At 39.8% G+C, this 27,987-nt stretch overlaps 1 protein-coding gene and 1 non-coding gene across 2 annotated transcripts in view; one reads left to right on the top strand and one right to left on the bottom strand.

Annotated features, from left to right (window-relative positions):
- LOC125228502 (proton channel OtopLc-like) overlaps positions 1-27,987 on the bottom strand; it is a 48,574-nt gene that overhangs the window by 899 nt on the left and 19,688 nt on the right. Inside the window, exons 4-14 of the mRNA XM_048133089.1 lie at positions 21,126-21,191; positions 18,640-18,793; positions 17,528-17,639; positions 17,276-17,425; positions 13,306-13,450; positions 11,576-11,772; positions 10,981-11,134; positions 8,649-8,789; positions 8,118-8,217; positions 7,619-7,774; positions 6,098-6,347 (exon numbers count right to left, since the gene is read on the bottom strand). Of these exons, the coding sequence (XP_047989046.1) occupies positions 6,098-6,347; positions 7,619-7,774; positions 8,118-8,217; positions 8,649-8,789; positions 10,981-11,134; positions 11,576-11,772; positions 13,306-13,450; positions 17,276-17,425; positions 17,528-17,639; positions 18,640-18,793; positions 21,126-21,191 (1,625 nt within the window). The remainder of the gene's footprint in view (positions 1-6,097; positions 6,348-7,618; positions 7,775-8,117; positions 8,218-8,648; positions 8,790-10,980; positions 11,135-11,575; positions 11,773-13,305; positions 13,451-17,275; positions 17,426-17,527; positions 17,640-18,639; positions 18,794-21,125; positions 21,192-27,987) is intronic.
- Trnat-cgu lies at positions 5,669-5,740 on the top strand. Its single transcript has one exon. It is a non-coding gene; the product is annotated as a tRNA-Thr (tRNA).

Here is a 27,987-nt window from a genome sequence, read left to right as displayed (position 1 = left end):
AGGTACTTTACCTACTCGTGTACCTACATAATTTATTCATAAAACATTTGCCAAATTATCAAGGTTATAGAACCAATCAGTTATTAATCTATTATATTATGAAATATAGGGTTATTAAGTCCGATTAAGTTGGATTAAATGCATATTAACTAAATAAGCCGTGGTAAAATTCATTGTTCTATAATATACCTAGTTACAATACATTAGTACAGATAGGCATTATATTATAGACAACAGAAATAGCGTACATTGAAGCAGATATTTAATTTATGTAAAAAAAAATAATCTAAAATATTCATAATTTAAAAAAAAATTGAAAAGAATTATCTTCCTTTAAGGAGAAAGAGTATTTTCATTGTTGGCTCGTGTTACACTCGGCTCGGCAATCGGCATACCTACGCCGCATGTTAAAGTTGAATCAGGCCAATAGTGTATAATAAAATAGATAGACTTAGCTTAGTCACGGAATGAAGAATGTTTTAATATTCAAAGTGTAAGAAAAATATAACGCACAGCGGGGCAAATCTCGACTGGGAGGCAATTGTAACTAATCCATTTTTCATCCACTGAATAGGCCTACCATATATAGATTTAGATTTATTTATTTCATAATATAAAATTACATTATAAATTATTCTACCTTAATCTATAAGAATTTATATTATGATCGTCGAGTATGATTTTTAATGAAATATCAATTACAATTATAATTTGATACTAATTTTAAAAATATAACAATAATGATTTATAAGTAATCACAATGTCAATTTTTACATAAAAAGGAAAAAAAGAAAAAACAAGGTATCTCATAATGATCGTCAAACTAAAATTAAAATACAATAATGGATTACAGTCAATTTATATTACATGTCATTTCCATATACTCATTTACAGAATATAATGGATTTTCCAATAAAAAGATTTTCAATTGGCGTTCAAAAGTTTCGTCAGATGTTTCTGTTCGCAATTTCGCGGGTAGTCGTTCGTAGTATGTCGGTCCAATCACTCTCGGGTTCTTTACTGAAAGCGCCATGCGACGCGGCACTGTTCGCAATCTCCCTGTGGACCGAATTTGTTTCCCGGAAACTTCAACGCACTTGAACATCGAGAAATTGTTTCTCACAAACATTAGTACTTGGAAGAGGTAAAGTGAGTAATGTGTCATTATACCGTTCTGTTTGAAGAGCTCCCTGCACGGATGTCTAGTTTGTACTCCGGTTAGTAGTCGTACCGCTCGTTTTTGAAGGATTAAAACTCGCTTCGCATCCGTGGAGTTTCCCCAAATCAACGTCCCGTAAGATATTAGCGAGTGAAAATTTGAGAAATATACAGCCTTCAGTGCTTTTCTCGATATAAGCGGCTGAAGCTTCTTAATGGCGAAGACAGCACTACTCAACTTGTTGCATAACTTGTCAACATGGCACTTCCAGTTAAGATTCGAGTCGACCGTAAAACCCAGGAATTTGCTTTCGAAACACAATGGCATTGGACCGTTTTCAATACATGATGGTGCTTCAGTGCTACGGGCCGAAAAAATCATCACACTGGACTTCGAAAAGTTCAGGAGCAAACCATTCGACGAGAACCACGCCTGAAGCTGTTCACATGCCTCACTGATTCTTTCAGCCAACTGTTCGTGATTTTGGGCCCTCACTATGTGACAGAACAAGCATTTGATTCGTGGTCTTATTCTTGTTTTTTTTTCCTAAATAATACTTACATTGTCAAGGCAACTGGAGACTTCTTTGCTCGACCCTTGGAAAGCATTCATCCAACGTTATTTCACTGGATATTTTAATTAATTCACTGTGGTACTTGTCCACATGTCTTATCATATTATCTCACATAAAATTCACTATTATTTGATGCAAAACAGGTTGGGAAAGTTTATTTACCAACAAGCTACGTTCACATGGACGGAATGCTGACACTGACAGCTGTCAACTGAGTAGCGTTCCAATATTACATCTTGGGTTCAAATACAGGTCAGGAAAATTGGTATAGGTTAGTTTTGAACATATTCCTTGGAAAATATATTTAGAATGCAATATTTGATGTAATTTTTAGAAAGAAATTTGATATTATGCCACAGGTTTGATTCATGAAACTGGTTAAAACCCTTTGATAAAGTAATATTAGCATATTTATATTTACCACAATATAAAATGTTTCATTACGTACTAGGAATCAACAAAAGATATCTCCATCTCACTCTAAAACACGTGTTACTACTGATAGGTAAACATTCGTTTGCTGAGAGAACATGAACTTTAATGCGTAGGGCGCATGGCTTAGTAAACAAAGTACGCGGTTTAATAGCCGTCTGGTCGGAGTTAGGTCGGATGTCGGAGATACGTCGGAGATAGGTCGGAGATAGGTCGGATGTCGGAGATAGGTCGGAGATAGGTCGGATGTCGGAGATAAGTCGGAGAAAGGTCGGAGATAGGTCGGACTTAGGTCGGATGTCGGAGATAGGTCGGAGATAAGTCGGAGAAAGGTCGGAGATAGGTCGGACTTAGGTCGGAGGTCGGAGATACGTCGGATGTCGGAGATACGTCGGAGATAGGTCGGATGTCGGAGATAAGTCGGAGAAAGGTCGGAGATAGGTCGGACTTAGGTCGGATGTCGGAGATAGGTCGGAGATAAGTCGGAGATAGGTCGGATGTCGGATGTCGGAGTTAAGTCGGAGATAGATACTATAAAAGGGCCGGGGCAGGCCGTCACAGGTCATTCTTCAAATATCAACGAGACTAACAGTGTCCCTGGCTATCGTGTATTATACTGGTGAGTGAAGTTATTCTGCTATTGTTTCTCTGTTTGTACTTACTTGGAAATTATTCTAAGTGATTGTAAACTTTGAAATTGTGTCTCTGTTTGGTTGTGCGAAGACAATATCTTTGTACAGTTGAACTTAGGCTTGTAGTGGAATTGCTTTACTGTCAGTTGGGGTTATTTTAGTGTTCTATTTATAGTGTAGTGTTACATTTTAATTAAGTGTAGAGTTATTTGTAGTTTAACGTGTATAGTGAAGTTTCTACGCTGTGATTTCCTAAGTGTCATTAAGCAATACAAAGACTGGGTCGATGTATGGCTGAGATTTGGGAAAGCGTCTGTGTTTGATTTTATAGGAAGTGATTCTTGTAAAGTTAAGCCCAGATCATAGTAATTAAAGGAAATTTCACTTGTCGGTTTATTTATGTGATTTTACAAAGAGTTGTGTTAGTAAAATTGAATTTAGTTTTCTGTGGGGATATTTTGCTATTTTACTAAGCCAGGTCATTGCTTGGGCAGACAGTTTGCCCGACTAAGCGCTTCTTACCTAACGGTGCCAAAAAGGAGCGATTAGGAGTCTTTTGTTCCAAGTCTGAGGAGGCTTGGCGTCTTTTTTATACTTACAAAAGGCGAACATTCCTCCCTGGTCTCAAGGTCCAGCTGCTAGATGGAAGTGAGGACTTTCGCGATTGAAGAAAGACATTAGGAGTAATCCTTGCTCACTGAAGTCAGCAGTAATTGAGGCTAGGTCTTGTATTATATATATTTATTTACTCGGTGCTCTGGGTCACGATGGTGCTGGTTGCTGGGGAATTTCAGTTGTGATTGATCCATACCTAAACGACAAAGTTTTGATCGCAGCTGGGTCTCCTCAAGTGACTGGTGTTGGAGTGTCCTAGAATACTGGATATATACACAGATAGGGCGGTCTACTCTCTGCTACCTAGTCTGCGGACGCAGAGGGGGGGATCAGAACACAAGCCTATAGGTTGCCTATCTCAGCTTCGCTGGCTGAACTGTACAGTTCTAGTAGGGATACACTTGTGCATATTCTGAACTCAAGATCTATGGTAAGTGATGATCTGTGGTTCAGATATGCTAGAGTAGGGAAATAGATAGGATTAGGGTAACGTCACACACTATTTCTATGAAATTAGGGTTGTTTTACGATTGGTCTTGAAGTATAATTGATAGGCGTGAATTTCTATGGATTAAATGGACTTTAAATGTGGTGTTTACTATCTTAAAATATGTGGTAAACTGGTAATTCATAAAATCTTTTAATACTTAATTTATCTGAGTGTAATTAATAATTGTGGTAGCAATTTCTGATCTCTCGGTGTAGCTGCGGAACGCTAAGTGTTGCTAACTGGTTATTCAAGGTAAATTCTATCAAATTGGCTAGGGAAACAAACTGTCTTTGGAATAAAAGGATTGTTTGTTATAGGGTCCAGTGGCATGCGAGCGCCGGACACTGATGGAAAGTCAAAAGCTTAAAAAAAGTTAGTAGACTTACTTAGTTCTCGTAAAAGTTAGCGACTACTCGGTGTTTCGTTCAAACATTAGAAGGATCGAGAAGTTATGGTCTATTAGCAGTATTGGGGAAAGGGGGTTTAGCTAGGGAAGTACAAACAAAACAAAAGGGGGGTTAGTTCGTAGATAGATAGCCCTTCAGGCTTACTTGCTTAGGATCCTGATAAAGTGGTTTGGTCAGGTCAGGGGTCCCATACCGTATCGCAAGCCCTTGCCCAAGCCGGGACCACTAATAAGGCGTAGCGGATGATTACAAAAATATTTTAAATATTCATTTTCTAAGTGCTGCAATAAACTAGTTCAAAAACCAAAATATTTACATTACATCATTATTCTTATTATAACTTCCTATTTCTGTAACGTTTTAAAATATATTATGCTCTGACAACAGGTTATTTATATTTACAAACTAAAAAATAACTAGAGTTCAAAATATAGTCGTTACTCATTAAAGGATCTGGGTTATCGCGGTTCACATCGAAGGATTCTACATACTCGCACTAGACGATGATGAAGGCCAAATTTACGGGGTATATTTAAAGGGAGGTTATCCATACTGTTGGTTAGTCAAGTAAGTAAGTAAATAAGTAAGGTGAGCGACGGTTTAGTTACAACTACAACTGTCGTGTCATCCGCAAAGAGTATAGGAATGCCGCTCGTTATTGCTGAAGGCAGATCATTAATAAATAGCAAAAATAACGTATTGCCAATCGCAGAGCCCTGTGGAATACCCAAGTTGACATGACCCATATCCGAGGTGAGTACTTTCCCATTCGTGGTCAGTTTCACCACCTGCTTACGGTCCGACAGGAATGACGTGAACAATTTAAGAGCAGAATCTGTAATACCGTACATGCTTAGTTTAGTTAACAGTAGGTCGTGGTTAATAACATCAAATGCTTTTGATAAGTCACACAGAATGCCTGCCGTCTTGTGCTTCTCATCGAGGCCTGTGATAATGTTGTCAATGATCTTGTGCGCCGCCATTGTAGTTGACCGGTTGCGTCTGTATGCGTATTGCTGATCAGTATAACCGATGGACACTCTTTTTAATAATGCAAACATGGTCAGACATGGAAAAAATGGACCAGTTGCATTTGCCCCCCTATCTAGATTTGCCCCGCTGTACCTTTATGTTCTGAAAAAGTGTCGTCTTTACTATATACTCCTCATGTTATCTTGACGACGTTTTGTTGTAAGTAGCACTAAATTAATCGCTTGATTGATAATGTCGATGTCGAACAGGCGTCCGTGTATATGTGTGTGTAGGTGTAAGTGTGTGCGTTGGGAGTGTTTTTATTGTTCTTACTGCTATCGTCGTCAGCGCTGATAGTGACTCTTAATTTCGCATTGCGAGCTCATCGCCTCTTTAGCTCAGTGGTAGAGCACTGGTCTCGTAAACCAGGGGTCGTGAGTTCAATCCTCACAGGAGGCATTAGTCATTTGTTTTTTTTACTTACATAGTTTTCTGCTAGGTATATTTTTTTAATACTATCGCGAATAACCTTATTTTCATAGTGTGATGTATTTTGTATTGGATTTTATTTATGTAAAAGTATATTTGACTTTTACAAATTATATTGTAAATCCTGATGACATCTGAATAAAAAATACCTTATATTTTTATCTTTGTATGATTTCCAGGAACATTTTTTCTGTTTCTTTTGACTTCAGTTAAAAGTTATATCGAGACGATTCTGGGAAACTTTGTTTTTGTTGTATTAATTCAACTCGGTGGAACTTACTTAATGCCTATTTTGCAAGTTAAATAAGTTACTAAAATATAACTCACCATAAGTATCAAATCTACAGTTTTCACTACATTCAACAAGGTGATCGTAGCCACCAAAGACAGAACTGTCTCCAAAAAGAAGGCGGGTATGCAGATAAAGAGTAATATGTCGTCGAGGAGCGAAATGGGATGTTCGTTGATATCCAACTTCCTCGTTTGGAAGTAGGCGAATATCGCTGCAATGAATATAGCCGCGTGAAGACCCAGCTTTGAGGAATCGTTCATCAAGTATCCGATCTCCAAAAGTCCCCTGAAATAAAAAAGTAAGTACTTGAATTTTTATTTTATTTAAACCGGTCTGGCCTGGTGGAGAGTGACTCTGCGTGTCAAGTGGTCGTGGGTTCTAATTCCGGTAAAGGCATTTATGTGTGTTAATACAGATATTTTTCCCTGATTCATGGTTGTCTTCTATTATTATTGTCGACTAGTACCCACATTACAAGCTATGCTTAGTTTGGGTCCAGAAAACCTGGGTTGATTCGTCCGAGGTTTCCCTGGCCAAATCTTTGCAAAAAAAGGTAAAGAGATTAAGTAAGAGCAGCAGCTCTTAAAAAGTTTGTACATAGGCACATCAGAAAATTTTAATTTATCCTATTTTGTTACCAACATTTAGTCGACTTTCGTAAGATATATACAGGATAATTGTTATAATTAAGAAAATATAGATACTAGAGAACCTTGCTAACAGAAAAGGAATTAAAAAAAAGCAAATTTTACTTTTTCCTTATTTTTTGTACAAACTTTTTGAGAAATGCTGAGCTGTATTCTATAGAGAAGTAAGAAAGAGACTAATTCGCCGCCGCTGCTGAAGACGAAGCCGATGATGAACATGCCCACCACGAACACCATCAGCACCAGCCCCATGAACATGCCGCGGTTGGACGCGTGGCAGTCGGCGTGGATCACGATGTTACTCGTGAAGTCGTTCTCTTCCTTATAGGGGTTCTATAGAGAAGAATTAAGAAAGAGACTAACTCGCCGCCGCTGCTGAAGACGAAGCCGATGATGAGCATGCCCACCACGAACACCATCAGCACCAGCCCCATGAACATGCCGCGGTTGGACGCGTGGCAGTCGGCGTGGATCACGATGTTACTCGTGAAGTCGTTCTCTTCCTTATAGGGGTTCTATAGAGAAGAAGTAAGAAAGAGACTAACTCGCCGCCGCTGCTGAAGACGAAGCCGATGATGAGCATGCCCACCACGAACACCATCAGCACCAGCCCCATGAACATGCTGCGGTTGGACGCGTGGCAGTCGGCGTGGATCACGATGTTACTCGTGAAGTCGTTCTCTTCCTTATAGGGGTTCTATAGAGAAGAAGTAAGAAAGAGACTAACTCGCCGCCGCTGCTGAAGACGAAGCCGATGATGAGCATGCCCACCACGAACACCATCAGCACCAGCCCCATGAACATGCCGCGGTTGGACGCGTGGCAGTCGGCGTGGATCACGATGTTACTCGTGAAGTCGTTCTCTTCCTTATAGGGGTTCTATAGAGAAGAATTAAGAAAGAGACTAACTCGCCGCCGCTGCTGAAGACGAAGCCGATGATGAGCATGCCCACCACGAACACCATCAGCACCAGCCCCATGAACATGCCGCGGTTGGACGCGTGGCAGTCGGCGTGGATCACGATGTTACTCGTGAAGTCGTTCTCTTCGTTGGCTGTTGGGATTCTGCGGAAAAATAGATAAAATGCAATAGAGCTAAGGAACTAAAGAAGTAACAAGACGGTGGTTCAATTTCCATGTATAATAAAAACTATTGAGCTTGGTTAGACACACTATTATCTGTGCGGAAGTCATAGAAACCATACTATATATACATTCTCTCATATCTTCCAGGATTTTTATTTCCGCGAACACTTTAATTCCTAAAATGGCTTTGTAGCTACTTTTGAATATTTCTTCACTTTCTCAGATAGGGGCAAACTACCTGCTATAAAAGAGTTACGACGACTTAATTTATCGATAGAAAGTGTACTACGAGTACTCGTATATGTGGCTGATTGGTACTTACTGGCAGAAATTGTTGTTCTCACCCAAGCTGGATGTGCCGTCCGCGGTATCCTCGTTCTCGCATTTACCGATGCTGCTCCAAATTATGTAGTATATAGCAACTGAAAAGTGTGGGAAAATAATCCATACTAATATTATAAATGGGAAAGTGTGTGTGTTTGTTTGTTTGTCCGTCAAAACTGAGCGAAAAATTGAGGTGATTTTTTAAGTGGAGATAGTCGAAGAGATGGAGTGTGATATAGGCTACTTTTTGTCTTTCTAACGCGAGCGAACCCGCGGGAAAAAGCTAGTTAGTATATCATTTAAACAGCTGTACTCGTCTCGTAATATTAGTAGTCCGCGTTTCATCATTCATGCACGACTGCCAAACTGGCGCAGTCAGTAGAACTATTGATGCAAGAGATACATTGAGTATGAATTTAATACTTACGACATCGGCTATGTTTGTGTCAATGAATTTATGGTACGAGTACAGGGAAGTAATGAGTACAGTCGGAAAAGAATGTGTTTGGAAGTGTCTTATTTTACGTACCTATTAGGATGTTGAACTCCACACTGAACGGGTAAAGGTACGGAGAGAAGCTCTCAATGACCCCCATGATAGCCGTCGATCCTAAGCACTCTTCGTTGTAAAGGCCACTGACGTCAAAAAATCTGCTTTGCTCACTCGAAGCTGAAAATTGAAAATTAAGCACGCTAGATCATAAGGATCCATACCAAAAAACCGGCCAAGAGCGTGTCGGGCCACGCTCAGTGTAGGGTTCCGTAGTTTTTCATATTTTTCTCAAAAACTACTGAACCTATCAAGTTCAAAATAATTTTCCTAGAAAGTCTTTATAAAGTTCTACTTTTGTGATTTTTTTCATATTTTTTAAACATATGGTTCAAAAGTTAGAGGGGGGGACGCACTTTTTTTTCCTTTAGGTGCGATTATTTCCGAAAATATTAATATTATCAAAAAACGATCTTAGTAAACCCTTATTCATTTTTAAATACCTATCCAACAATATATCACACGTTGGGGTTGGAATGAAAAAAAAAATCAGCCCCCACTTTATATGTAGGGGGGTACCCTAATACAACATTTTTTTCCATTTTTTATTTTTGCACTTTGTTAGCGTGATTGATATACATATTGGTACCAAATTTCAGCTTTCTAGTGCTAACGGTTACTGAGATTATCCGCGGACGGACGGACGGACGGACAGACAGACATGGCGAAACTATAAGGGTTCCTAGTTGACTACGGAACCCTAAAAATGGAGCGCTGTATTGACGTGATTTTTTAAGTGGAGCTAGTTAAAGGGATGGACAGTGAGGCTACCTTTTTTCTCTCTCTGACCCCCTATTTCCCCAAAATGGGGGAGTGTAAGTTTGTGTGGAGAATTCTGCAATTTTCGAATTAAACGCGAGCGAAGTCGCGGGAAAAAGCTAGCTAGTATAGTTATAAAAGCTAGACTGGGTCATCAATAATCATTCTGTATAACGTTGCCGTGTTCAAGAAAACACCTATAGATCACGTTTTTAAAGTACATTGAGTAAAATTTTTTTTTTTTTTTTTTTATACTACGTCGGTGGCAAACAAGTATACGGTCCGCCTGATGTAAAGCGGTCACCGTAACCTATGGACGCCTGCAACTCAAACAGTGTCACATGCGCGTTGCCACCCCATTAGAAACTTGTACACTCCCTTTTGCTGTGTTAAGTACACAGCAAAAAGGAGTGTACAAGTTCCAAGGAGGGTTCGGGTTGCCGACGACTCAAAGGACAATAGACGGAACAAGTTAGTTCCGTAAGTCCTCCCGTCATCAGCACACCGCACCCTCGTTGAGCTCTGGCAGCCTTACTCACCGGCAGGAACACAACACTATGAGTAGGGTCTAGTGCTATTTGGCTGCGGTCTTCTGTAAGGCGGAGGTACTTCCCCAGTTGGGCTCTGCTCTAGATTCGAGCGAGACGATATCCGCTGTGCTGTGCCCTACCACACAAAGCGGAATATCATTCGCTATGCCCTACCTCCTACTGAAAATTTGGAAAGAATTGCACCTCACTATTAACAATGTAACCTAACCAATCTGGGAAAGTATTAACGCAACCGCCAGCTGAAAACCGCAGAATGCAAGCCGTGGTTCTAGGCGCCCCGTATACTCATGGAAACGATTGGATAAAAACCGGCCAAGAGCGTGTCGGGCCACGCTCAGTGTAGGGTTCCGTAGTTTTCCGTATTTTTCTCAAAAACTACTGAACCTATCAAGTTCAAAATAATTTTCCTAGAAAGTCTTTATAAAGTTCTACTTTTGTGATTTTTTTCATATTTTTTAAACATATGGTTCAAAAGTTAAGAGGGGGGGGACGCACTTTTTTTTTCCTTTAGGGGCGATTATTTCCGAAAATATTAATATTATCAAAAACCTATCTTAGTAAACCCTTATTCATTTTTAAATACCTATCCAACAATATATCACACGTTGGGGTTGGAATGAAAAAAAATATCAGCTCCCACTTTACATGTAGGGGGGGTACCTTAATAAAACATTTTTTTCCATTTTTTATTTTTGCACTTTGTTGGCGTGATTGATATACATATTGGTACCAAATTTCAGCTTTCTAGTGCTAACGATTACTGAGATTATCCGCGGACGGACGGACGGACGGACGGACGGACGGACGGACGGACGAACGGACGGACGGACAGACAGACATGGCGAAACTATAAGGGTTCCTAGTTGACTACGGAACCCTAAAAATGAGCTACGAGTGGCCGGGTTAAACTGAAGCGAGGTTAGTGTCGCTGAAGGAATGTTTGGCGCGAGTTCGTGAAGACACTTTGCATCTATGGGGTCTTCAGGACAACAACAACTAACCTGGGGTATAAGTAGCGTTTTCATAAGGCCCTCTCGGTCCATACTGGGAGTAGGCGTAGATAGTGAGCGCGACCATCGTCTCCCGGACGATCGTGTTAATCCAGAAGCAAATACTACTGCCAATGATGTGCATGAAAGCGTAACTAGCCAATCCCTGTGGACGAAATTATTAGACAGATTAGTACATTACGATACAAGTGCGGAAAATAGGTAGTTCAAAATGAGTTGCGTAAAATTCAAATCGATACGAAATACGAATTTTCTCTTCGTATGTGGGACGTTTTTCTGTACATAATTATTACTCTATGAAGTTTGAAGATAGGCACAGAAAGTACACCACTTCTCGCACTAACGTTACAAAGTGGCGCTATATAATATGTACTGAAATACGATACAAGTGCGGAAAAGACGAAGTTCGAAACGAGTGGCGATAAATTAAAACGACCGAAGGGAAAACTTATAACTATGCTATTTTTCTGTACTAGAGGGAACATTATATAATTTTAAAGGGATACGAGGTTGAAAGAAACCATAAATATATATGCGTAAGAAATGCAAGTTAATACCTATTTAGGTAAGGCACCTAGTTAACTACCTTATTTCTTAAAATGATGACGTTTGAGTATTTGAAGACGAAGTAAAGCTGCAGGAAGCAGTATACGGGGCTGAAGACGTCCTGCGCGATCTGCGAGTAGTTGACACACTTGTCAGTGTTCACGTTCTCGTCGTTTATGTAAGCCACTTGGTTGACGATCAGCAGCACAGAGTGGACTAAGTGCCCCATAGCGAAACCTGGAAATTTAGGAAATTAATTTTTTAGATAAGGAACGCTCCGAAACACGAATAGCTGTTGTCTTCTCCCCAGAAGACCGCTAGATTAAGGGCCTTATCACACTTGCGATTTACAAGCGAGGCGAAAGCGAAGGGAGCGCGCAGCGAGTTCGTCGCGAGCCCGTTACCAATTCGCAGCGAGTGCGTCGCGACTTCGCCGCGAGCGCGCAACGATTTCGTAGCGAGTTCGCCGCGTCTAGATATGCTGTACCTTCGTCAGCAAAATTCATTTCTACCCACTTTAGTTTAATCCTATCATTTGTAGTAGTTTATTATCTACGAGTGTGAGCGGACAGTAACAATAATGGCGGAACAATCAAACACTGTTGGAATCGATATCGAGGCATTTATAAAATTTAAAAAATTTTTGATTCGTTCAAAAAACAGCACATAATAGTCGCTCTCTTGCAGTCGATTACTTAAAAATGGATCCTCCCAAACACGCCGTTTCTGCTTTAGTTTTCGTTTCTTACTTCTTCGAAGCAATAAAGCTAACAGAAGTGTTTCGTCGTCGGAATCCATTATGTAAGTGACTGTCTAAGACGCAGATCACTTTCAGCGAATACGCAGCGTATTCGTTACGCGCTCGCGGCGAATTCGCGACGCACTCGCTGCGAATTAGTGACGGGCTCGCGACGAACTCACTGCGCGCTCGCTTCGCTCTCGCCTCGCTTGTAAATCGCAAGTGTGATAAGGCCCTAAAGTGGGACTGGGCAGGCCACGTTTGCCGCATGCACCCGGATAGGTGGGCCAGCTTAGCCACTAAATGGATGCCTCGAATCAAGCGCGGACGTGGCAGGCCCAGACGGAGATGGCGGGACGACCTTGACACCTTCATGATGAGTTGGCCAGAAATAGCACACCAACGGGACCTGTGGAAATCACGGGGAGAGGCCTTTGCCCAGCAGTGGGACACAGGCTATGAAAAAAAGGATAAGGAACAATTCTTTCTATAATTTCAAGGGTAGTGTCCACATAAGATTCAAGAGGAATAGAAACTTGTCACATGCTGCAATAACTAAGTAATAAATAAATATAAATAAATAAATATTGGGGACACCTTACACAGATTAACTTAGCCCCAAACTAAGCAAAGCTTGTCATATGGATGCTAAGCGACGATATACACACTTAAATAGATAAATACATACTTAGGAAAACATCCATGACTCAGGAACAAATATCTGTGCTCATCACACAAATAAATGCCCTTACCGGGATTCGAACCCGGGACCGCGGCTTAGCAGGCAGGGTCACTACCGACTGAGCCAGACCGGTCGTAATGAACATTAGTCGTTTTTAAAAGCTTAAGCAGACAAGGGGACATCACTTGCGCTTCAATATCGAAACGCTTTGTGTCTCTCTACGTGTATCACCCTCCTATTTAAGCGAGACAGTGACAGAAGTTGCGTTTAGTTCGTAACAGAGCGATTGTCACGTTGGCTAAATACCTCGGCCCGTTATTCTTTAAAGTGAATATTGTTTTTCTCTTACCAGCAGCGCCAAGTTTGAGATAGAAACTGCCAGAATGTCGTCCTTGGCTGAAGCAATAAGCGTGTTTCAAGGGAATGAGTGGCGGCGGCGGCGGCCTAAACGCTTCGGAACCGGGCGTACCTGGAGAGCTCGGGCCGAATTCTTCCTGAAAAATACGGATTTTGTAAATCTACTAGTAGCACCTGAGGTGTAAACTCAAATGCTTGGACGTGAAAGTGAAAACTTAGTTCCTTGAGTCATAATCACCTTATATGCCAGAGACGCTTTTGGTACTTAAGTCATTTATGCCAATTTCTGCATTTTAAAAACGTTCCAAAACTTGCAACGATTTCTTTAAGTTCAAAAGAGAGAATTTCAGTTTCGTGAATAAGTTGAGAATTGCGACCTGGAGGGGAGGACATCCGGATATACAAATAAATTAATAGTTTAAAAAACACTATAAAACACGCTTTTATAAATGCACGTAAAAGCCAAAAATAAATTATGGATCGTTCAAGTTGTCTCTATTTGTGAGCTGATGTTTAAAAACTATGTGCTTTTAATTATAATATTTGATTGTAAAAGCGTGGGGCGCTGGAACAGGAAATACTTTTTGTATAACTTGCTGATAAATCAAATTATGCTATGTTACGGGAAGGAGGTTACACAGATTGACGCGCTAACTGGAGTTGCAGCATGACTAGTAGGTTCTACATTAAACAGTCAAATCAATTAAAAGTCAGTGTTCAAAGTAGGTACCAGTTTGTCGAACTCAGACAAAATATGCGCTAGTAGCGAGGAGAGTCGACAGTCACCGACACTTAGAACGCCGCTTTTTTCCGGTATTCAAAATACAAAAGGGGAAAGTGTCTACAGTGACAGGATGCAGAGTTCTTGTTCGTGGACGAGATATCTTTGGTTCTCTTTGGTAACCCTTAGGCGGCATTTGTAAACGTTATGTTCTTATGCAACTTCATTCGCCAGGAAGTTCGGATTAGTATTTGTTTACAAGAAAGTCTTTCCTGTTCCAGCGCCCCACGCTTTTACAATCAAATATTATAATTAAAAGCACATAGTTTTTAAACATCAGCTCACAAATAGAGACAACTTGAACGATCCATAATTTATTTTTGGCTTTTACGTGCATTTATAAAAGCGTGTTTTATAGTGTTTTTTAAACTATTAATTTATTTTATACTTTTTAGTCATTAATAATGAAATACTTTTAACATTTATTTATAAATTTATTTCAAGTAGTCGGATTTTACATGCCATTTGTGGCTTAACGTGTACTTATTGCTAATTGCTACTTAATAATAACTAGCGGCTACCTTCTTATTACGGTATTATCATAAAAATGTTTATACCTAGTAAGTTATCCGTTAAAGATAGACAATATAGACATGTGCCATCGCGGACTTTTTGAAGACATTAGAGAGACATACTTTCGCCATACATTGTTTTGAAGCTCTCAGCTAGAGGGATTTTGTTTGACTCGATTAGAAAATATTGTCACATTTCAACTAATTCAAACAAAATTTAAGTATTTCTTTTTTGCCGAGCCCCCCTTTATTTGCTCTTAAGGGTCACAAAAAACCCATTACCCAACTTATTTTAAATACAACGTTGATCTTTCTTTTATGCGGGGGCTTCGCCCCCGAGCCCCCTTTTCGTTACTCTTAAGGGTCACAAGAAAACCCTAACCCAACTTATTTTAAATACTACGTTGATCTTTCTTTTATGCGGGGGGCTTCGCCCCCCGAGCCCTCCTTTTCGTTACTCTTAAGGGTCACAAGAAAACCCTAAATCAACTTATTCTAAATACAACTTTGATCTTTCTTTCATGCGGGGGGCTTCGCCCCCCGAGCTCCCCTTTGTTTGCTCTTAAAGGTCACAAGAAAACGCTAACCCAACTTATTTTAAATACAACGTTGATCTTTCTTTTATGCGGGGGGCTTCGCCCCCCGAGCCCCCCTTTGTTTGCTCTTAAAGGTCACAAGAAAACGCTAACCCAACTTATCTTAAATACTACGTTGATCTTTCTTTTATGCGGGGGCTTCGCCCCCGAGCCCCCTTTTCGTTACTCTTAAGGGTCACAAGAAAACCTTTTTTTTTTTGATGACCCAGGGGGAATCCATTATGGATCCCACTGGCCCGGGAGAAGCCAGTGGGTATGTCCGACTCACACGGACTAAACCCCCTGGGGCGTTCCGCCGCTCGCTGTTTGGACGGGGTTTCGGGCACTCGGTTGTAGGCCTCCGATACCCCGTCAGCGTTGCCCTTGCGGGGCCTTCTCGAAGGCTGCTTAGGCAGCTTACTGCGCTGAAGGCCCTCGGAACACGGGAGGGCCTTCCAGCTCGGAACCTCGTTTAGGCGGGTGATGGGACTCCCGATCCATCACCCGCAGGTTCCATGGGCGCCAGAAGAGTTCCGGCGCCCGGCGGTGGACATGGTCTTTGGTTCCACCGCTAACCAAGTCGGCCGCAAAGGATAGGGAGAACGGCGCACCGTAATACCGGCACTCCTCTTCCCTTGCGGCCCCACCAATGCCGCTACAGCGGAGCGGCCCCGCCAAGGTCGCAGAGGGTAGGGAGAGTGGCGCACCGCTATACCATCACGCCTCTCCCCCTGCGATCCCACCTCGGCCGCCGAGGACAGGGAGAACGGCTCACCGCAATACCGACACTCCTCTTCCTCGACGGTCCTCCGCCAATGCGTCACAAGCGGGCTTATGAAGCCCACTTGGAGCATACTCCTCGGGCCAGCTCGCCCAGCAACAAGCCGGCCCTGGTTGCCTCTTCGCTTCACCGTGGGTGACCAAGCCACGGTTACTAAGCCCCTCCACCACGACAAGGTGAGCAACCTGCGGGGGGTCACAAGAAAACCCTAACCCAACTTATTTTAAATACTACGTTGATCTATCTTTTATGCGGGGGCTTCGCCCCCGAGCCCCCTTTTCGTTACTCTTAAGGGTCACAAGAAAACCCTAAACCAACTTATTTTAAATACAACGTTGATTTTTCTTTCATGCGGGGGGCTTCGCCCCCCGAGCCCCCCTTTGTTTGCTCTTAAAGGTCACAAGAAAACGCTAACCCAACTTATCTTAAATACTACGTTGATCTTTCTTTCATGCGGGGGCTTCGCCCCCGAGCCCCCTTTGTTTGCTCTTAAAGGTCACAAGAAAACGCTAACCCAACTTATTTTAAATACTACGTTGATCTTTCTTTCATGCTTCCCCCTCGAGCCCCCCCCCCTTTTTCTGTTCTTATCTTCCGGCACCATCATCAGGTCTTGAAACCTAATCGTAGTCATAGTTCATTACAAGACTTTTCTAAGAAGCCCAAAAACAGCTATGATACGATATTCCATCATGTAGTTCCAGTTCATATCTTCCGGCTCCATCATCAGACCTTGAAACCTAATCGTAGTCAAAGTTCATTACAAGACTTTTCTAAGAAGCCCAAAAACAGCTGTGATACGATGTTCCATCATGTAGTTCCAGTTCATATTTTCCGGCTCCATCATCAGACCTTGAAACCTAATCGTAGTCAAAGTTCATTACAAGACTTTTCTAAGAAGCCCAGAAACAGCTATGATACGATGTTCCATCATGTAGTTCCAGCTCATATCTTCCGGCTCCATCATCAGAACTTGAAACCTAATTGTAGTCAAAGTTCATTACAAGACTTTCCTAAGAAGCCCAAAAACAGCTATGATACGATGTTCCATCATGTAGTTCCAGTTCATATCTTCCGGCTCCATCATCAGACCTTGAAACCTAATCGTAGTCAAAGTTCATTACAAGACTTTTCTAAGAAACCCAAAAACAGCTGTGATACGATGTTCCATCATGTAGTTCCAGTTCATATCTTTCGGCTTCAAAAAGCATTTTGAAGGAGTCAAACTGAAGAAATAATTTATTTAATACATTTTCTTTTTATGAAGAAACAATGGAATGGAACAATCAAATTAGTCAAATGATGTTACTTACCTCTTGTTTTCTAAAATACTCCACAATTTTCTGCTCATGCAGACCTTTAGTTCTTAGATTTTGCAAGGCCATTTTCTTGTATCGGCTTATGTCAATAATTAAATATAAGTGGTAAATAAATCCTACAGAGGTCAGCGCCAATGTATAATACTGAAAAAAAAAACATTCATTTACACATGTATTTGTTTCGTAATAAATAATCTAATAATAAATATATTATTTTGTTGATAGGTACCTTCATAGTGCACTTACCGTGGAAGTGTTCTCTACAAAATCGACGAATGGCTCTGATAAGTATACAATTATCCCAAAAGTCACTAATAATATGGCGTAAATTGAGCTTAAAATTATATTCATGTATTCACTGAAACAATAAAAGACTCGTTAAAACAGACAGACAGACAGACGGACAGATCGGCACCATAAGGGTTCCTTTCGTACCTTTTTGATACGGAACCCTAAAAATGAAATACTGTAATGCTTAATACTATAATCAGACATAACTAAATTAAGTTCTGTGGGTTCGAAAGTTTTAAGCTTGTATCGAAAGATGGCAGTATTTGCACTGTGATTACACGGTTTACTTTGACAGTAACACTCTATAATACTCGATCCTCTTTGCTATGATGGAATTAATGGAATGCATCAGAGACCATATAGTTCTCAACAATATGCCAATTCAACGAGTTAATAGTTTTAAATATTTAGGCAGCATAATTACGAGGGACTCTAGATGTACATACACCGGACATCGTTGCAAGGATTGTTGTTGAAATCCCGTTTGTCATGCAAAAATAAGAAAAGAACTACTGATTACTGATCACTGCTGGAGACAAATGGAAGGAATTAGTTGGAGAGACAGGATTACGAATGAGGAGGTGTTAAGAAGAGTAAATGCAAGACGAGCCATCCAGAAAACAATTGAAAATAGAGGAGGAAAAATGATCGAACATTTGATGCGACATGACCACTTTTTTATAACTATTCTAGAGGGGTGGATAGGACGTAAGAGAGGACGAGGAACGCAGCTACATGGACCAAGTAAAAGAAAAAGTAGGGGCCGTGTCGTATCAAAGAGTCAAAGAGCTGGCACAGGATAGAATAAAGCTGGAAAATACTCCACCGACAAGAGATTATCTCTTAAATTTATTTATTTATTTATTTAAACTTTATTGCACATAAGTAAAAAAAATGTACAAATGGCGGACTTAATGCCTAATGGCTTTCTTTACCAGTCAACCATCGGGCCAAACAGAGAAAAGTAAAAATGGTGCAAAGAGAATGAAAAATAACAAAGATTAGAATTAATTGAAAACAACTGAAGTACTAATTTTATGATGGTGATGAGGTAATATGGGACTGACTTCGTAAGTCTTCGGTTATCTTCGGGGCGGGTCGGCGCCGGCGCGTGCGTCTCCACGGAGCGTATGGACTGCGCGTCCATGGTGACCACGGAGCGCTTGCGCGGCGTCACGGCGCCACGCATGTCGTTCGCGGGCGCGTAAAGGCGGTAGCTATCTAAAATATAATTACGATTAAATATGATTCAAGAAGGTAAACCATATTGTACATTTTCCTGGGTTGAATTTTGTAACTGATATAAGAAGTCCAAGGAAGCGCGAATTTTCGAGAAAACACAGATATCATGTTTTCGTCACTAGTAATTCAATAAAATTCTGGTACCTAATGAAAGATCACTAACTTCTTTTAGTCTGAGTTCTTAACCAGATGTACAGTCCGGTCTGGCAGAAAGCATGAACTTGGCATGTATATAGCTTATAGGTTTATAAGAAAATATGGAAGTAGAAACACGCCGAGGTGTCAATGTTTCCCCTCTTTCCCCCCACTTTTGTATCCCTGATTTCAGTCTTTTAATATTTCCATGAAAACCGTGAAAGCTATCATCACGATGTCTAGGAGAAGTATATTCTTCATAAAATTCTCTACAATATTGTCTATGGAAGTATAAAGCTAGAACTTATAATTTTCAAACTATGCTCATTTTCCCCTAACAATATATCTCTTTGATGACCTGAAAGATAAGTAAGACTAGCAACTTTGCTCTTTTACCTGTGGCTATGTTGCTTCACAAAATTGTTCCTTGGGTGAAACTGATCCGATTTAGCTCAATAGTCATGAAATCGCACGTCACTACCCCCCACAAAGACAAAGGGAAAGGGCCGGTTTCCTCGGTGAAAACTATGCATTACTTCTTTTTGCTCTTAGTGACTAGGGCAAATCGTATATCATTTTCGTATAATATAAGGACGAGTTAATCATTTCTGAAAAAACCGTTGCACCTTTTCATACAAAAATAACGATTTTATAGACAAATAATGAATTTTTATGTATTTCATTAAGTATGGAAGTTATGACATTTACAGTTACATCGCGGCAATTATCAACAAATAAAACATAGGACAGATTAGCCAATAACCCAGTTCTGATGATGGAATCCTGGAGAAGTCGAGGGAACTTCTCAAATATTAAAGGCATAAGATATAGTGATTTTTGTGTTTCTATAAGAACAGCATGCATTTACGTTCAGAACAGTGACAAATCGTTATTTTTGTATGATAAGGTGCAACGATTTTTTCAGAAATGATTAACTCGTCCATATATTACACGAAAATGATATACGATTTGCCCTAGTCACTAAGAGCAAAAAGAAGTAATGCATAGTTTTCACCGAGGAAACTGGCCCTTTCCCCTTGTCTTTGTGGGGGTAGTGACGTGTGATTTCATGACTATTGAGCTAAATCGGATCAGTTTGACCCAAGGAACAATTTTGTGAAGCAACATCGCCACAGGTAAAAGAGCAAAGTCGCTAGTCTTACTTATCGTTCAGGCCACCAAAGAGAAATATCGTTAGGGGAAAATGAGCATAGTTTGAAAATTATAAGTTCTAGCTTTATACTTCCAAAGACAATATTGTAGAGAATTTTATGAAGACCTGCCTTTTTTGCCTGTGTGGTGACGGGTTAAGAATTTTACCACCCCCTTTCTTCCCGTGGGTGTCGTAGAAGGCGACTGTGGGATATGGGTTAAATTGTGGAGTAGGCGAGAGGCTGGCAACCTGTCACTGCAATGTCACAGTTTCGTTTTCTTTCAACCCCTTATTTGCCAAGAGTGGCACTGAAGCTTTAGTAGTTTCATGTGCTCTGCCTACCCCTTTATGGGATACAGGCGTGATTGTATGTATGTATGTATGTATTTTATGAAGAACATATTTCTCCTAGGCATTGTGATGGTAGCTTTCACGGTTTTCATGGAAATATTAAAAAACTGAAATCAGGGATACAAAAGTGGGGGGAAAGAGGGGAAACATTGACACCTCGGCGTGTTTCTACTTCCATATTTTCTTATAAACCCTATAAGCTATATACATGCCAAGTTTCATGCTTTCTGCCAGCAGGGACTGTACTCTCATACTAATTAGCCGCTTCCGCCCCGCACTATTTAACTAACTCACAAAATTAAAGTACAAACACACCTTGGACACTGGTGATCAAATATATGAAAGAGGCGCGTTCCTAGCACACAGTCTAAGCTCGTGTCATGCTTGCATGAGTTAAGGTCGACTGTTCGCGTTTTTGACAGGCGGTAACTGTGAGGTAACCGAGAGGGGGTGGGCGGCACTTTCAGCGAGGAGCGGGAGTGGCCATACTGTACGATAGTACCTACTCTTTATTATACTGTGGTACAGATGCCACCAAAAATTTATAAAATTAAATGAAAACACTTATTTTAGATGATTAAAATTAATCTCTAATCATATTTAAGTATTGAAATACGTTTTCCGTGATCGCTACGCAGTAATTTGCTATTAACAGAGCTCACTGTTACTCACTTAGTGATTTGACGTCGCCATTGCTTTTGTATGTGCCGTTATATGGTAGTGTATTGTTTCGGTCGCCTGAAAGTAAATTAAATTTCCGTTAGAAATGAAACGAGAGGAAATACTGGAAGGAGTTGGAAAAGGAAGATACACTGAACTTCTTAAAAATAACCCGGTTATATAAAAATAAGAGGAGTACAGATGTAGTGCGAAAAGATTTTCCTTCGTAATTTTACGGAAACGAATGAACTTGTCCTGCTATTTCAATCAGTCTCAGTACAAGACGTACTGACACTGTCTGTACAAGCATGACAAACACGAACGTTTCCGTAAAAATACGAAGGAAAATCTTTTAGCACTTCATCTGTAGGTAAGTAAATATAAAACAATAAGGTACAGCGGGGCAAATCTCGACTGGGGGGCAATTGTAATTAATCCATTTTTTCATTATTACACTATGATGTTGAGTTCTACATGTATCCACTGAACACTCCATGCAAATATTGTAAAACATGGAAAAAATGGACCAGTTACATTTGACCCCCAGGCGAGATTTACCTCCGTACCTTAAAACCTATGCTTTGTAGCTCAACACAAAACATGTGACGTAAGAGAGCGCTATGACAAAAAAAGGCGATATATTGTAAAATACACAATATTCATCGATAAAATTGTACACTTTACCCCTACCAAAAGACAGTAAAAGTACTTGTTTCAGTTAGAACATCTTTTTAACTGTCGGTTAATTAAACAACATATGGAAGAAAAAGCTTATTCAATTAGTAATGATTTTTTTTCTGATGCTCGTTTAGGAAAAACCGCGTGAAGCACTGATTTCGGAGCTCTTATTGTGTACAATTTGATAAGCTCACTCTCATAAATGTGGTAAATTTAAGTTCCTAATATCTTGTACTTTAGGCCCATTAAACAATATTTATCATTTAATCCTTTTGAAATTGAGAAATTGAAAGTAAAACGAACTCAATTTTGTCTTGAGAATACATCGAAACAAGTTATCATTTCTCCGAAAATCTACATGTTATCGAAGTTATTTTAGTATATAAATAATCTGCACAATCTGCTTAAATTGCTGCTATCCATTAGTCGTTATAATATTTTATAATGATTTTTTGCCAATTTTTTGAAAACTAGCCCTCCCGTCGCTATATTACCGGTGACGAACGCCCGCGATTTCAGTGCCGCGTCGGAGCTCGTGAAGGTAAGACGTATGTCGCTTTGCTCTCCGAGTTTTCATCGCAAACGACGAGAATATTTTATCGTTGTGTGGGTCGGACGCCTTGTTTATACACTACACGGGCTAACCCCGCATTGTGTGTGTGTGTGTATACAGCGACCAATGAATTTGATCCTAGATCCGTAAGTATTTGCTTTTGTAATATTTTGTTATGTTTGAATGTTAAAGTATTAGAACATTTAGAACGTTGTGATGACAAATAGATAATCAAACGAACTTACCTGTAAGTGATGTTCGATGACTATTAAACGATGTGATTCGCCCGAGTGATTACACTATACTTTACATGTAGTAGCACGCGAATGTGCTGCCATCGTACACAATTTTAGAGTAACATTTTTAACAAAAAAATATCTCGCCTAAATTGGGGGTATTTCATACACGTTTCTTATAAAAAAGGCCATCAAATACGTGTGCTATTTCGTGACCAATTGGGTAGAATCTGGAGCTTGACCAGTTCGGGTCAGGGAGGGTTGTAATCACTCGGGCGAATCACATCGTTTAATAGTCATCGAACATCACTTACAGGTAAGTTCGTTTGATTATCTATTAAACTTCTGTGATTCGCCCTTCGTGATTACACTATACTTTACATGTAGATGTTTAGAGTTACACGAAATAGCAGATTAAATGAAACATGTATGTTTGAAAAATATAAATAAAACAAACGTTTACGTCAGTTTAACTGTAATCAACAGACACTTCAATTATTATTACCATGTAATATTGTACGAGCAAATACTTCGGACGAGTCCGCCAGAACATCTCTATTATAGAACCTAGCGAACGTCAAGGAATTATCTGACCAACCGGCGGTCTTCTTAATCAGTTCTATATTAACCCCGAGCCGGTTGGCTGCTGACGTACTTGCGTGTCTCGTACTATGCGATTTGAAGATCGATGTATCAATACCACTCTCGAGCAAGGTGGTTTTGATCCATCGACTCAAGGTCTGTGAACACACTTTTCTAAATGGTTTTTTAAAACTTGTAAAAGGAAAATCACAATCGCTTGGGCGATTGGTATTTAGATGAGACAACCAAATAACGTTCTAAAGTCCTTGCAGGACAAATTGACTGATTTTCATCGAAATAAGGCAGAATCAGTTTTGGCTGAATGCGATTAACTGCGGATGTCTTAATCTTATCTGTAATGTTAATAATATATTTCTTATTACATTTATGAATATTACTTAGCTTGATTAACGATAAGGTTTGCACACGGTGTGCCGTAACTAATGCCAAAATAGTTATTAACTTCCTAGAAAGATGCTCGTAAGAAAGGCTTTCATTTGGATACCAACAACTTAAATGATTAAGAACGATTGAAGGGTCCCAAGTAAAATCATATCGTGGATTTGGAGACCGCAGTTTGTATACTCCCGTCATAAAACGTTTCACAGTTGGATTATTTATAACATTATTATTCAATATTAATGACAAAACTGCTTTCGCAGTATTAATTGATCCAAATTGACAACCTTGATTAAAAAGTAATGTGAAATAATCTAATACTTCTGCTACGCCGACATCAAAAATATCATAACATTTTTCCTTACAAAATATATACCATTTCTTTAAATAACAATTATATTGCTTAAGTGTGGTTTCTGTAAGTGACGCTAGCATGATGTCTGCCGCTTCTGCAGGAGTGCCTTGCCTCATGAACGCCGCCCGGACAACACTCCGGCAACCAGGGTAAGGCTCCTGTGCAGCTTGTGTTCGACACTGTAAGGGAAGGACAATAAATTTGGTTTAGGTGGGAGTTCTATTCGTTCAGAAATCAATAATCTCTCAAAAAAAGGAAACCAGGGTTGTGTAGGCCATAGTGGCACAACAACAATGCCCTCCGCTTTATCTGTTATTATCTTTTGCAACATCCTAAGTATTAGACAAAATGGTGGAAAGGCGTAAAAGAAATACGACGACCAAGATATGGTAAACGCGTCGATATTGTACGCGTCAGGATCACGATGCCACGAAACAAATCTAGTACATTTTTTGTTTATTCGACTCGCAAAGAGGTCAATCTCTGGACTTTTGTTTAAAAAATTACAAATTTTCCGAAAGGCACTGTCGGCTAGCTCCCACTCAATGTCTGCATGTTTCCGGCGTGATTCTGCATCTGCTATATCGTTGTTTTCTGAACGAACGTAAGAAGCAAATATATGTATATCGCGTTCCTCGCACCATTGCCATATCTGTCGGCTTAATTCACTCAGATGTGGGAATCGAACACCACCCATGTGATTGATATATGAAATCGCAGTGGTATTGTCTATCCTTAGCAAAATCTCACAATTTTTGTAATCTTTAGCAAATATTTTTAAACCAAAAAACGCGGCAGTTAACTCTAGACAATTAATGTGTTGCCCAAGCTCATGACTGGACCACTGACCACTGGCTGTCATATCTGAGCAACTTGCTCCCCAGCCTGTTAGCGACGCATCAGAAAATATCTCTAATTGATAATTTCCTGTCTTGATCGGATTACTACATGTTTCTATATTATATATCCACCAATCTAGATCATCATCTAAGCTACCCGGAATGCGTGTGCATCAGAATGACTGACCAAAGTGGCAGATCGATGTTGGAGTACCATCAGCATTTACTACCTATTTGCTACTATTTACTACCTATATTGACATATTTGCTACCTAAGTTAGAAAAAAGATTTTCCAAAAATAATGTGGGCAGTCATTCTGACGTCAGGATGACTGCCCAAACTGAGTATGTCGGGGTTGGACCCCCTAATATGCAACAATGTATATACTATGATTTACTACCTATTTGCTACCTATACATATATTTTTTTCAGATTTTTTAGGCAAAAAATAACGATTTTATGAGCAAAGTATTATTTTTAGAGATTTCTTCCATAAAGTGGGCAGTCATTCTGACGTCAGGATGACTGCCCAAACTGAGTATGTCGAGGTTGGACCCCCTAATTTGCAACAATGTATGTACTATGATTTACTACCTATTTGCTACCTGCACATATATTTTTTTCGGATTTTTTAGGCAAAGAATAACGATTTTATAAGCAAAAGAGTTTTCATATAATAATATGTTTCATAAAGTGGGCAGTCGTTCATACTTCAAGTTGGGCCCCCTAATTTGCAACATTCTATGTCCTATGATTTACTACCTTTGCTACCTACATATAATATCTATATATTTTCATTTTATTTTTTTATAAATAAAATCTGAAAACATACATAATATTATGTAGGTAGGCAAATGGGGCCTCGGGGCCTATATTTATTTCATTTTATTCAATTTTTCATATTTAAAAAATCTAAAAACATACATATATTATGTAAGTAGGCAAATGGGTAGTAAATCATAGGACATAGAATGTTGCAAATTAGGGGGTCCAACTTGAAGTATGAATGACTGCCCACTTTATGAAACACATTTCTACAAAAAAACTATTTTGCTTATAAAATCGTTAATCTTGGCCTAAAAAATCCGAAAAAAATATATGTGCAGGTAGCAAATAGGTAGTAAATCATAGTACATACATTGTTGCAAATTAGGGGGTCCAACCTCGACATACTCAGTTTGGGCAGTCATCCTGACGTCAGAATGACTGCTCACTTTATGGAAGAATTCTCTAAAAATAATACTTTGCTCATAAAATCGTTATTTTTTTCCTAAAAAATCTGAAAAAAATATATGTGTAGGTAGCAAATAGGTAGTAAATCATAGTATATACATTGTTGCAAATTAGGGGGTCCAAACCCGACATACTCAGTTTGGGCAGTCATCCTGACGTCAGAATGACTGCCCACATTATTTTTGGAAAATCTTTTTTTTAACTTAGGTAGCAAATATGTCAATATAGGTAGTAAATAGTAGCAAATAGGTAGTAAATGCTGATGGTACTCCAACATCGATCTGCCACTTTGGTCAGTCATTCTGATGCACACCGGAATGCTAATGTATTGATCATAGTCATCATTTTTACTTAAATAAAGAAATTTGATTCTTTCCAATCTCTTAGTATACAACCAGCCGTATGGTACTGCCGGACAAACAGAAACTAATAATCCTATCAAATGTGCGAAATTACGAAGTTTACATCTTCGAATGGATTTAAAGTATAAAAGTTCGTCTTTAATCCTCTCTCGTTTTTCGCATGGAATATTAATTGTCAAATTTGCAGAATTGAAACTAAACCCAAGAAAATTTGCCGTTCGACTTGGTGTACCTATTGATTTATCAACATTTATTGTAAATCCTAATGATTCTAACAAGTCTTTCGTTACATTAAAGTTATGTAAGCAGTTAGAATACGTGTCACCGAAGAGTAACAAGTCGTCTAAGTAAACGACTGAAAAAAACCTTGATTGCGCAAAAACTGCACAACAGGACGCATTAACTTCGTGAATATGTACGGAGCAATATTTAGGCCGAATGGATATACCAAGAATTCGTATGTTTTGTTTTTCCAAAGAAATCGTAAATATTTTCTGTAATCAGGATCAATATTTATCGCAAAATAGGCGTCTTTCAAATCTATTGAACACATGTAAGCGTTTTTTGATAAAAGTCTCATTGCTGTCCTATAATCTTCGAGTTTGAAGTGCGGGGTACATATAAACTTATTCAATGATTTTAAATTTAGAATGAATCTATTTTTTCCATTACTCTTTTTAATAAGAAAAATACTGGACAAGAATTGATCCTGACACGGATCACATTCTTGTATGGCACCAGCACTAATAAGTTTTTTGACTTCCTCGTTCATACTCGTCTCGTGTGCAACCGACTCGGGTTTGTTAACAGGAATATTCGATTGAGATATACAATCCGATATTGGAATACGCACACCACGGACCCAAGACAATACGGTGGGATCCTTGGTAATGCCTAACCATACTTTATAAAAAAATTGAAGTCTACCAGCCTGAGGTTGTGTATCAGCATCCGATGCTAGCGGCGCGAGGTCCGGGTGTGCGGCCGCGGCGGCGGCGCTCGGCGGTCGCTCGCGCGGCGGGACGGCGGCGGCGGTCTGCGCCCGCCACGCGTGTAGCTCGTCCTCGCTGGCGTCTGGCGACTCTGGCGAGGCGGCGGCCGCGACGCCGACGACGGCTGCCCCTCCAGTTTAAAGCCCTCGATGTCGACGGTCCTGCTCCTGCCTGTTGGTGCTTGGGCGTCCATTTAGGCTTTGTGACAGTCGGTCTCAATTCTGCTCCGGTTTTAGTCATTGCTTTTATTGACTTCAGACTTTCTTGTAGTTCTTTACCAAAAAGCAAACTATCGCGCTTTAAGTCCTTAATATTATCCTTGATCTCCTTATTTAAACTAGGCACCAAGAAATTACGCCTGCTCTGAGTCTCTGAAAAATGTAAGTGACATAATAGTCTACCTGTATCGCTCAGTGACTTTATGATCCCCTGTTTGTTGTTGTCTAAAGTTGAATCTGTTGTCAAGATATTCGACAATGTATTGGCAACTCCTGTTATAATAGTCGAGAGCAACTTTTGTTTGTCACTTAGAATATTATCCCGTTTTAAAACATTATCATTACACGCCACCTTAATCTCGGGATTGAGTATAGGAGCTTGCGCTAATTTTAAATTTTCTGGTATTTCGTAACGTTTTAAAATAT

The sequence above is a fragment of the Leguminivora glycinivorella genome, chromosome 8 (assembly GCF_023078275.1).
Source record: "Leguminivora glycinivorella isolate SPB_JAAS2020 chromosome 8, LegGlyc_1.1, whole genome shotgun sequence".
Lineage (NCBI taxonomy): Eukaryota > Metazoa > Arthropoda > Insecta > Lepidoptera > Tortricidae > Leguminivora > Leguminivora glycinivorella.
This window is presented reverse-complemented; position numbering and strand designations above follow the sequence as displayed.